Raw genomic sequence first — 12,629 nt, forward strand, 5'->3', positions numbered from 1 at the left:
AGTGAGGCAAGAGAATTGCTGACTTGATCTCTTCTTTCCAGGCCTCTTGGTACAGATGGCTCAGTCTTTAAAGCATTGTAGGTCAACTACCAATCTGGCTTGAGCGACGGCACGGCATCAGGGCTTAGTTTATATTGCTCCTGCTTCATTCAGTCACGTAGAAGCTTTTATTTTATTGATTAACGTCTGTATTAATGTCTTCCCCACCCCTGTCCCCATTTTGAAATGTAAAGTGAGTACAGAAGTAAATGATGACACAATTCAAAGGGAATTATGATGCCAAGATAGGAAATCTTTTATTACAGAGAAAAAAAACAAAAAACTTTTCTTCCAAAATATAGAAATCTGTACAACTTCCGCACAATCAATTTACATGAACTGTACAAATTTACAGCAGTTCATCACAACATACCCAAGGAAAAATAAACTGAACACGATAAAGATGTACTGACATGAAATCACAAGATACAGCTTTTCTTCTTGGGTAAGCTCAGATTTTTTTGTTTATTTTCTAGTTTTATACGTAAATAGAAGGAAAAAAAAGGGAAAAAAAAACAGAAAAGAATGAACGGGAAAAAAAAAAAAGAAAAAAGAAAACAAAGAAAAGAAAAAAAAACAAACAAAAAAAAACAAAGGATACGTCTACAGTCACAGATCATGGAAACTAATAATTTTACCAGAACAACTTTGGTCCTTGCCAACACTCCCATCACAAATGGCTTCACTTACGAAAAAGCATTATCCATGTTAAAAGATGAAATACAAAAAAGTAATACGTCTGAAAAACAAAAAGGAAACAAAACACCTCAGCATAGAAATTATTGGCACTTCCCATGTGTAATGTTATGTACTCTACCATTTGTTGTACAGTTACAATACATTCTACAATATGTAAAACACCTCAAATGTGAAAGTGGCAATAATTCAACTAATCGATGACAGTATTGACAACAACAACAACGAAACTGCTGTTCCCTTCCTGTTTCATATCTTAACATGCACAACGTTTCCATAAGAGTTATTTATTGAATGTCTGAGGCCTGAGTTTGGCAATACATTCCAGGAGAGACTCCTCGCGTCTCAAAAAAATGTCGCACAACTTCAACATTTAGTGCATTTATGTGCTATTTTACCTCTGACTACTCAAAGCACTCTCACAACAATTTTTGTAATCTACGTGCGCACAAGCTGAATGGATGCCATTGAAATAGTTAACATCAACTGAGGACTTTAAACCATTTCAGGTGGTAGTAGCAAAGTCGAAAAGGTGTCCAAGGGGAATTTGGGTTTTTTTCTGTTTTCATTTTTCGAAGCCCCAGAAGAATTAAATTCTGTTAAAAACTGGGTTAGATCACCAGACTAAAAATCCTCTTTAAAAAAAAAAAAAAAAAAAAAAAAAGGATGAAGAGGGCAAAATGGATATGAGTGGAAAGATGAGGAAAATCTAGCAGTGTGACCATAAAATACATCAAAAGCAGTGAGACGAGATGATCATCTCTCGTCTGAAATATAGACCAATCTCAAAACATCTCACGTGACATTAAAAAGCTTTAATGGAGCAACATGATTTTAAAACTGGTGTCCACCATGGAAACCAAAGCGCTGGGCTCTCAGCCCAGCAAGCTCTCCTCCATCTGCCCAACATGGAATAACTGCTTTTCACAGATTGCTGAAGGGAGTATCAGCAGAGAACAGGGTGCAGGGGGGTTATGGGGGTTGCAGTGCGTCAAAGGCTATAGCTATATTACCCATGATCCTCTCAAGCTTAGGGGAGCTTAAACACCCATAGGTCTGGTGATGAGCGGCGAACCAGCCTGCCGTGACAGATTTGGCCAGTGGCTAAGGCCTGAGCAACACCCGTAGCCGTTCTAGCATCTGTTCCATCATCCTGTTACCCATTCAACCCCAGAACCGGGAGTGGAGTGGGGGTACACCAGACAGCCACAACATCCTTTCATATGCATGTAAACAAAGTTGCTACGCAAACTCAGTAATTAAGTGCAGCGCGATCCAGTGAGATGAAAACAAAAAAACAATGGCCTTAGTACCCTCAATTCTTCATCTTTGATCCATGTTTCCTTGTCTCCCACTAGCCCACCCCCTTAAGTGCAGCTTGAGCACGCCAAGCGCGTGTGCTGGTTATCCATCACTGCTGAGGGAGGGTCGAAGGGTTCTGGTCAGGGTGGGGGATGTTGAACATGTCTGAGAGGGAGGGGGCTGGAGGGATTTTAGCTGCCCTGGACAAAAGAGTCCGGCCCTGGCCCCCACCTCTCTCACACCAGCTCCCCACACCTGCCTTCCTTACCCAGCTCCCTACGGTGGTGGATGATGATATGTGTCACATTAAGTCTACCTGCATCCACAGGGGGTCAGCTAGCAGCATGCTGGCCTGCTCTTGGCTAAACAGGAGGTCTGAGCTTAAGGGGGATGATATGTGGTACTTGAGGCACTCTAACCCTGACACCAGGACGGGTGGGGGCAGTTGAAGCTGCCAGGCTGGAAAGGGGACACCTCCGGCGAGGGCCCAGGCAGCACAATGCTCCAGGTCGGCTCTCGTAAGCCTGGCATTAGTTAACATCACAAATGGCTCAAAATACTTGACAATGAGGTCTCCATAAGGCAGTGGACCTCCAATCCCCCCTCCAAAAAAAAATTAAAAATAATTATCTCTCTTTTACAAGACCTTTGAAACAATTAATGGAAATAGAAGTTTGATAAGGCCCGATTTTTTTTTTTTTTTTTTTAACTTTTTTTTCCCCAATTCAAGTTAAAGTTAAACTCTGAACACTTGATGCTCCAGACCTCCCTTTGGCCAAAGTGTCACAGAGTCATCACTAAGGTCAGACCTTTCAGGCAATTCTTTTTTTTTTTTCTTTTTTAAATCAGCAACATAAATCACCATCTGTGCATGTCAGAGGTGGTGTGCAGGGAGGGAGGGTGGGGGTAGCTTTGCATCGTGCCAGAATCAACAGTGCCATATGAATGGATAACAGAATGTTTTTAACATACCACCCAGAATACTCTCCACTTATATTAAAAAAAAAAAAAAAAAAAAAATAACAGCTCTGAAATGTTCACAAATACAGTGTTAAAAGGTTTTGAAATCCATTGTTGCACACTCCCCACGTGGCCAGACATCAGTCCACGGCGACATTGGGAGCTACAGTATCATCAAACGGCTAAAATTGGGCAGGGCAGTAAGAACGGTGAGAAAAGATGACATTTGAATGGATGGAATGCAAGCGATTTTCTCCAAAAGGTGCACATCCCACACAATCTCACGTCAAAGTGCATTCAATGTTAATTCTAACTGGGCCACAAGACCAAAATTTGGCTAAAAAGACCCCCCCACCCCCATGCTACACATTGAGTTTTGGTAATGCAAGACAAATGTTGAAGGAGAAAGGGGGCTAAATTAAACAACACAGGGACTTGATTGTGAATTTCAACAACATTCATTACCTAGAGGGAACAATGGATCGACTTCCCTTCCCTCAGAAAGCAACACAAACATGGGTGACAGGAGGGCGATGGTGTAACGGGACACGCTGGTATCCATAGGTAACAGGTGTCACAACACATTCCACTTGCACTTACATACAGGCCGGAGAGAAGGTTGGGATGAATGGTTTCTTTAAACTTGTCGCGAGGAGAAGGGGGAGGAAGAGAAGTTAAGACCGTAAGCCCCTTTTGTTTTTGTTTTTTTTATCCAATGGCTAAAAGATAAAGAAAATATATTCCCTGTGGTCCAAAAAAGGGTTTTTATAGAAAATAGAGATGCTCTCATTGGGAGTTTCTTTACCTTGAGCTTGGATTTCACTGGGCACAGTCTGAACCTCAATTTCCTCCCCACCCAGGAAGCAAAATAAATGAAAAACAGCAAACTGGGGGAAAAAAAAAAAAGAGTTTTGAATTTTCTGATTCGGGGGTAGTTCTTAACGAAGAAAAAAAGTATCCATGTAATTTGGACTGCTGTTTCTGCAGTGGTGTGTTGAACATGTACCCATAGTAACCACAAATAAGTGCAAAGTCAATGCTGATAGCCCCCTCGGACACAGAGCCGATCACCGGCGTTTACAGTTGAGAGTGCAGGGGTAGGTGGAGCCAGTTTCCATGGGTGTTCCTGGTTGGTTGGTTTGTTAGTTTAGCTGCCCCAACAGTTCCATTTCCACAAAGCCTCTCCTAAAAAATGGAGTGCCCAGCTCATCCAATGACACAACAGAACAGATGATAATGGGGAGAGAGGGTAGAAAATAGCAAACCTACAAGGTTTCCATCACCTGGACGATAGGCCACATCCTCTGTTTTCTTTTTTTGTTTGTTTTTGTTTTTTCTTTTGTTTTTTCTTTTTTCCATTCTTTCACTATTTCATTTCATATTCTTAGCTTTAAAAAGGCTCACCCTGGTCTAGCCAAATGACCAGCCATGGCGTGACCCTGAACAATAGTAGGCCTGGGTGACTATGTGCCGCTTTAACTAGACACAGTCATCATATTGTAGCCTTTGGAGGGACTGGTTCTTCCCAGCACCATCAGTTCCTCCTTGCAGCTGATGTGACTGTCCACCATAGGGTTCACTGCCCCACTGTTTCCTGAGGGGGAGCTGGTGGTGGCTGTCGCTGGCATTCCTCCCGGGCCAGGCTGCGACTCATACAGGACGCAGATGGATCCATCTTCGCCAATGCGGTAGGAAACCTCGAAGGGGTCCACCCAGAGCGTGAGCTCACTGGGCAGCAGCAGGTAGAGTTGCTGGATGGTCAGACCGATGCGCTGGCCTGCCTGCCACACCAGGGGGTCCATCTTGTGGTTGATGCGAATGCAGCGGTAACCTGAGCCCTTGCAGGGCCTGTCTGGAAACCAGTGGTGCTTATATTGCTCTGCAGGGAAACAAAGAGACAAGGTGGAGAAAATGTTTAGCTCTGACAAAAAAAAAAACAAAACAGACACTTGTTACTAACACGTCAAGACGGCAAGATCATGTCATAAGCAAAGAAGGAAAAAAACAAAGGCGTAGTAATGTAAGATAATACAGGAGCCAGAGATCTGCAATAAACTGGAGGTTTACCGAAGGTTAAAGAGAAAGCAGACAGACTGTACTTTGTGTCAGATAAGCCCAGATGATTTAATAAGACTGTAAAAACATCTAATCTAAAAAGGGGCATCATAAAATGAAAACAACAAAGCAATTTGATGATATATGATATGCTTAATATTCTCCAAGTCTTGATCAAACCTAATATTAAACAAAACATTATGTTCAGCACTTTTTGTTGGCTCTCCGTATTATAAATGAGAACAGAAACACTTAATTAAGAATAGTATATCTTAATCTTGTGCTATGCGTTTAAGCCAGGAGGCAACTAAAATGTTTATAAATGAGATGCAACTGGTGCTGTCAAAGTAAGTCCAATGCATTACTATGCAAAAAGCATTTGCTGAAACCCGTTACTGGTTTAGACATCTTTTTCTGCAGAAAAATAAAAATGATTTAATACAGTTGATAAGTGCGTTTATTCTTGGGGAACTACAGAATGTTTCTGTAGGTGTTCCTACAAATGTCCCATTTAGCCTAGAGAGGATCCAATTCACAAAGTGTACCTAGATGCACAGAAATACAGAGTTATTGAACGCTCCAGCAAAAAGAAAGGAAAAACACTATCACCTGTTACAGGCCTCATAAGCAGCCATAAACAGGCCTACGTGACAAAAAAGGCTGCCACTGAATTGCACAATCCTTCTACTGGCCTTCCTCAGTGTCACAGAGTCTCCCATGACTGGCTGAACAAAAACACCAAAAGTGTCCCAGCCAGCCATCTGGGGCAGCTCCGCCTCTTAAAGGGAAAGGGTTCCCATTTTTTTTATTTTTTTAAATCTGTCTGTCTATGTGGAAGTTTCAGATGTGCGCTGAAACTAGTGATTCACAGTGGCGCTACTTTCGGTATGGGTCATATTACTGCGCAATGAGTAGCCAATCAGACAGTTAAGTGTTTGAGTTGAGTTTGTGTAAATGTTAAACGTGGCCCATATTTTTCTGGTAACTTCACTTTTAAATCATAGAAAAGCCTGTCATCTCTCTCCTATGATAGCAGGACATTTTCAAATCCCTTTTGTTCCAAGCGTTTTATTTACCAACCTCTCACTTTATGATACACACCTACCCACCATTTACCCTGACAGGGCTCATCCATATTGAATTCCCATTGATGGTAACTTCATTGTAGCCAATGAAAAACAGGCTAAAGGAAGTGGGTCAGCATTCAGTCTAGGGCCCGGAGGCCACCTGTATGCACCCACCAGGATAATAACAACCCCTCCCTTCCTCCCCACCCTCCTCCTGTGCCTTATCGCAGGAGTCTGTATACTGCCGAGCTAATAGAGGGGCTGGCACTCGTGAAAGAGCACAAGAGGCTTGATGAGCTTTCAGCCTCAGACAGAACCACAAAGGCAGCTACCTACCCCAGAGCAGCTGGGAAATGATCAGCTCAGCATGGCCTATTCTTAAAAACGAGGGCAGATGGGAGGAGGAGGTGGAGAGAGAGAAGGGGGGGGGGGGGGGGGGGGGGTGGAAAAGTAAGCAGACGAGTGTGCGCTTAACCTAAAGAGTTTAACCAAAGAGGGTTGTTTACTCATTGTAGCTGACCTTGACCATGGCTCCGTTTTGGACCGTTGGGTAATTTCCATTTGAGAACCTTGTCTGTTACTTTTTAGACAAACCAAGAACCTTGCCTTCTACAATTACACAATCTCTGTGGTTGCAATCTGGCCTTTGGGACTCATTTCCTCACTTCCCTTTGCGCAGCACAAACAGGAGAAGCGAGGAACTCTGCTTTTCAGCATGCAGACACAACAGTAACTGTGAGGATTCAAAGCACAAAAGAGCTCCGGCTGCCCTATTTTAGCAGTGGCAAGGCCCACGGGGTACTACCACACACTCTCTTTTGTTTTCACATATTTCCCTCATCCAAGAAAACAAAAAAACAAAAACAAACCTGGACACGGTGGAGCCAATTTATTTTTCTTTTAGAAAATAAAGCTAATGAGTGTTGCACTTGCAGCTATACAAAGCTTATAATTTACACTATTTGTTCTAATTGATGTTTGCGATCACTAAATATAGGCTGTTCCAGTAGATTTCCCCTCCATTTTGCCTTTCCGTCTTCAACGTCTGCCTCTAGGCGCCCACCAAAACGTCTCCCCTCCCCCCACAAAGGCCTCACAGCAGACTCCAACTTTTGTCTGTTTACATACGCCAACCCCCCTGAATTGACTGCTCACTGGCATTTTGTGCAAATGCTTTACTCATAATTTCCACACACTATACCATACTGTTCATCCCTCCAACTGTGTGATTGATAAATAAAAACCCCTAGAACCATTTTCAGATATCAGCAGGTCCAAATGGTGACTTTTTGGTCATGATTGAAAGATGGAAATCTTTGTAATCTATTCTAAATAGAAATAAATAGCCTAACTTGCTCCATATGGACAGGATCTTGCAACCATTTAGCAGTTTAAGAGCTATTTTTGTGAGAGACTCTTATATAGGAAAATGTAGGTCATCTGCTGTTGCATGTGGATGGAATTAGACAGATGTATAGGAGCTTTAAGAGCCCTGAGAGAGGAATGCGTTTACAGCAAAAAATGAGACAATCCCTGAGCTGTACTGTTCTGCAACATCTGCTATAAAACCCAGTAATAGTCAAACTAAGCCTGGGTGTACAACTAAGGCTTCATTTCCTGAAAAGTAAAAGCATTGTTTTCTCCCCTGTCTACTCTCCATTCCTTACATACACATGTTAAGTGGACTGTGGGAACCCTAATGAAATAAATGTGAGACGTGGTGAAATATGACCTCATCTTTTAACCGCATGGTAATACCAAAAAGAGTGACATATGTTGTGGAGCAAATCAACAACCTTCCAAATTTAACACAAAGCAGATAAACAAAGGCAAATTAAGGGTGCTACACATCAAAAGGTCGTGTGCGCAGTGCCAAACAGCTAATAAAGTGTGGTCTTAACACTGACAGTCTTTCATTATTATTAAATCAGTTCGTTCTTAGCATTACGTAATCCTGTGTCGTCTCACTGGGGGATGTTTTTGCTCTATTCTCTGTGTGCACTATCGGGCGACTCAGAGGCGCACTTCCTTGTTCGAGCCAGTCGAGCGTCCCTCTCTCTCTCCCCGCCCCCACCCTTCAAGCTAAAAACAGCACATACATTAAACTTTAACCAATTCGTATTTTCAACATTATTTTTACTTCGAAATATTCATTTGCGTCGACGAAAACTGGCGACAAATCGCCTTGGATCATCCAGTGCGTTTTCCTCTCTCCGATGTGCGCAATTAGCGGTGCGCTATGGTAGCGCTGAAAGTGATACTTAGGAGAACAAAGAAAGGCTTCTTCTGAATCATTCTCAAATCTATTAGAACTCAAAGTTAACCACCGATCCGTGAAACAAACCCCGAAGTCGATGTGTGGAATGGTATATTAGAAGTCTAAAAGGGATTTTGTGAACGGAAGTGGATTTTTTTGTTGTTGCGTGTTTCCTTACCTGCCAAAATGTCCTGTAAGCTTTGGCTGAACGTTTGGACCTGTCGATCGTTTACGTGTCCTTTTACCCTCAGAAATCTCGACAGAAATCCGACGGCGGCGTTAATCTCTGGTTTCATCGTTCCCCGGGCACAAAGGGTATGCATTGAGAAAGGCAACGGCGACGATGCGTGCGCTTTTGTTGTTTTTCCCTCTGTTTGTCCGACTGTGCAGTCTTTCTGTCAAATTCGGAGCAGCGATCCTTATCTCTGGGCGCTTGGGTTGTTTCTCTTGGCATTTATTAGTCGAGGTAGAGGGGATTTCTCACTAGAGAGTCCGTGTGCTAGGACGGTACAGTGTTGGGAAATAGACGCCTGTTGTTGGTAAATACAGGGGTTGGAGGTCCCTTGGTGAAACGTTAACCAACCCAAAAACTCGCTTTCCTCCTCCAGAGTGACGGTCCCGGAGCCTGTGAGTGTGCCTTTATACAGCTCCCACCCTCCTCCTCACAGCTCCGTCATAAGCTGCTACAGCAACTACATCTCACCAATCCCAGGGCCTGCCACGGCCTGACGAGCCACATATAGGAGGAGTGTATGAGCCTTCACGTCACCGTTCTGAAAATAGAGGTACACGGCGTGAAATCGTGGTGCGTTCAGTCCCTGTTGGAAATTCGGGAAGTCGGGGGGGGGGAGGGAAAAAGGGGAAACAAACGACGAAAAACAATCCAAAATCACACAATCCTGTTCGAGGACGTGAGCTCATATATTTATGTCAGAATTTAAGACAGAACTAAGAGATGTTTGAAAATACTGCAAGTCCGCGCGGCCACATTTCGTGTTGACGAACCATTTTTGTTGTTTTTATTCTTTGCTTTGTTTATTTCCTTTTTATGCCCGCTCCTGTTGTTAATCCTTTACGCACACATATAGCATAAAGAAGAAACAAACAGTACCCGACAATCTGGCATTCAGTTTCTCTGTACTATTCAAAATAAACGTGTTCAAAAAACAGTTTTGTGTTAGAAAAAAACTGGGGGAAAAGTCCGCTTTTGGCGAATTTTAATGTTAAATGAGCGACCTTGAACTTAGTCACTTTTTACACGTGAGTGTGATGGTTTCTGTGTTGCGGTATCCTATTCACCATCCGTATATCTGTTCCAACAGGTCGTCACAGTGGTGCAGAGGAGCTTAACATGCCCAGCAGCTGTGTACGTTTCTTTCATGTTCCCCCCCAGTCTTACTTAACCCTTTCATCCCAGCCCTCTGCTGGTTCCTGTTTAGTAAATGCACCCAGAGAAACAAACACACATAAAAAAAGTTAAAAATGTAACACACATTCCAAAGTTCAGCTAGTTTTAAATTGTAAGAAAAAATCTAGTTGGTTAAAAAAATGACAGCATTTTCAAACTAACTTACAAAAATTACAGCTTTGTTCCCAACACTGAAAACAACTGCAAATTTATTAAGCATTTTTCTTCTAAAACAGTCCAACAGACTTTATTTTTCCACTTTATGCATCCCAGAAAGACTCATTAATACTAGAGGTTATATGAAATTACCCACATTCTTCCCCAGAAGCCAAAAACATATTTAAAGTTTCAGATTTTCTCTTTGAACATATCCCTGCATCTAGAATACATAGTCATTCTATCACTGTAATAAAAAAATAGGGTCAAGAATTGACTTCAACATAAAATATGACTAATTTAAAAGCAAAATGTGCATTTAAAAACAATCTCTGCTTTGTCGTGAAGCTTTGTACTACAGAAAGTAAATGTCACAGCTACTATCTAAGGGTTGTTTCCTTCTTCTTACGTCAAATAAACGTAGACAGAATAGCCAGGTGTGTGTATAAGAAAGAACTGTTTACATTCCCCACTATATCACAACAATACACCAGTGCGTGTGGCTGAGCAGGCCTAAGAGTATTTGTACACACAAGAAACAGGAAGCCTCAATCAACTGAAAATTCAAATCTTGTGTGACAAACACACAGGAGGCAAGATTGCTCTAGATCTCTTTTCAAAGACCACTCCTTTACCTGCTTATTAAAATCAGTGGAAAAGTACAGGGTGTTATTGTTTGTTTGTCTCAAACACGCTCCCGATGACCCACTGCTTTCCAATCAGACAGACCAAGACTTTGCTGACTGGTTCAACAAGTGACCCAGAGGCACACAAAATGTAGACGTGTGTCTATGCACGTGTGCCTAGGGCACACACATCAGTATAAAGTTGTTGTGACACACACACCGCAACCCTAATTTTGACATTACCTGATGCAGGTGGAGACAGATCAGGCATTAAGCGGCTTTGTCCTGCCAGCTTTCTAGTACAGAGTCTGCCTTATGTCCAATAGTGTACACGTAAGATCAGCACAGATAAAAGTCCAGTGAACCGAGCCAGTGGATGTGTCCTGTTTCCTGCAGGCTCTACCCAGGCAGAACTCTAACCTAAACCAAATGGAGTACTTTCAGTAATGAGAATGCATTGGGGGTAAAGTAATTCTCTGTTAATACTGTTAATGAGTTCAAGTGTGAAACTAGCTAGATAGCTTTTATCATGCTGGTTGGTGTTGTCATGAGGCTGGGATTTCTGACTTCAGTGCAATACCCTGAAAAATACAAATATCTGAGAGCATTTTGAAAATACAACGGAAATAATGTATAATATAATGTATAATATAATGTATAATAATCTATCTATCTATCTATCTATCTATCTATCTATCTATCTATCTATCTATCTATCTATCTATCTATCTATCTATGTAGTTGAAGGGTTCCACGAAGCTGCTCTCAATTATTGGGCTACTCAACAATCTTGATACATAAATATCTTGATTACATAATTTCCAAGTACCATTCTGATAGCACATTTAATCACATTTCCCTTAAATCCAACTAAATTGCTGCATTTTTAAAAATATTATATATTATATAATAATATATTTTCATTCACATGACACCAGACTCAAAAGTACAGTTACATTCAAGAATGATGTAAATTATACAGTTTATTGTATGTTATGTTAATGTATGTTAACATATGTATGTGAAATTATAAATTTTAACCCTTTCTCGTGAACTTTTCTTTTGATTTTTTTTTTAAATTCTGTGTAACAGTGATGATATTTGACATTTAAACTTAAAAGTCTCCCCACTGACTGACCACATAATAACAAATGTCCCAAAACTGTCTCAGTTCCTGGTCATTTTATCTAAAGGCCACAGAGCGCAGGGGAATCCTCAAAGTCACATACAAATTCATACATGAGTAAACCCCCTTCTCTTACCACATAGCAGTTGTCAGTAGCGTCTCACCCACACACTAACTTGCTATCTTGTGAAAAAGGGGAGAGTTTCAGAACGCTACAGAAGACCTGGCTATTTCTGATTTAGAGATATAAACAGATACAAACCACTGTTTTACACCTGTAAGCTATTTATTACACTTAGGTTTAGAATTTCATTTCCCGCAATGCCTATATTTATTTTTTCTCTCAAGTAAGCAACAGACTATTTATGTTACTTTCATTCTCCTGCACTCTTTACATGACACTGAGGTGGAGTTTTATGCCATCTATATATGGACAAAATAACGTCCAAGTATTAGGGATCAGGGATAGAATTAGTCCCACAAGTTGGTCAACATTTAAAAATATACTGAAGAGAAAAACTCACTGGCAACTTTGTTGCGTACACTTGCTTGTTGACACAAATTCAGTGAAACTCATTGCATTTAAGCTTATAGACATAGTAAAGTTGACCTGCTGAAGTTCAAACTGAGCATCATAATTTGGAAGAAAGGTGATTTAAGTGAGTTTGACTGTAGCATGGTTGTTGGTTCCAGGGACGGTGCTCTAAAATTTCAGAAACTATTGGGATTTCCCACACAACCATCTTTAGTTTTTACCGAGAATGGTCTGAAACACACAAAATATCCTGGGAGAAGTAGTTTTCTAGCTGTACTGAGCTGATAGCAAGGCAACAGAAACTGAAATAACCACTTTTTATAGCCAAAGTGTGTAGACAAACATCTCTAAATGTACAACACTTTGAACCTTGAAACAGATGGGCAACAGCAGCAGAAGACT

The 12,629-nt window shown here is 41.4% G+C and overlaps 1 protein-coding gene across 1 annotated transcript; it reads right to left on the reverse strand.

Moving 5' to 3' along the window:
* Positions 1-271: 271 nt before the first annotated feature.
* On the reverse strand, positions 272-9,013 carry btg1 (B-cell translocation gene 1, anti-proliferative). The gene is made up of 2 exons (XM_004548309.6): positions 8,555-9,013; positions 272-4,876 (listed from the first exon to the last, which is right to left on the reverse strand). Exons 1-2 carry the CDS (start codon positions 8,697-8,699, stop codon positions 4,473-4,475), a joined length of 549 nt encoding a protein of 182 aa, XP_004548366.1. The 5' UTR covers positions 8,700-9,013; the 3' UTR covers positions 272-4,472.
* Positions 9,014-12,629: the final 3,616 nt, after the last annotated feature.

The sequence above is a fragment of the Maylandia zebra genome, linkage group LG17 (assembly GCF_041146795.1).
Source record: "Maylandia zebra isolate NMK-2024a linkage group LG17, Mzebra_GT3a, whole genome shotgun sequence".
Lineage (NCBI taxonomy): Eukaryota > Metazoa > Chordata > Actinopteri > Cichliformes > Cichlidae > Maylandia > Maylandia zebra.

Coding starts and splice junctions, on each gene's coding strand:
- btg1 (XM_004548309.6), bottom strand. CDS start 8,699: ATGCATACCCTTTGTGCCCGGGGAACGATGAAACCAGAGATTAACGCC. Junction 4,877..8,554: donor CTTACAGGACATTTTGGCAG/GTAAGGAAACAC, acceptor GTTTCCCTGCAG/AGCAATATAAGCACCACTGG.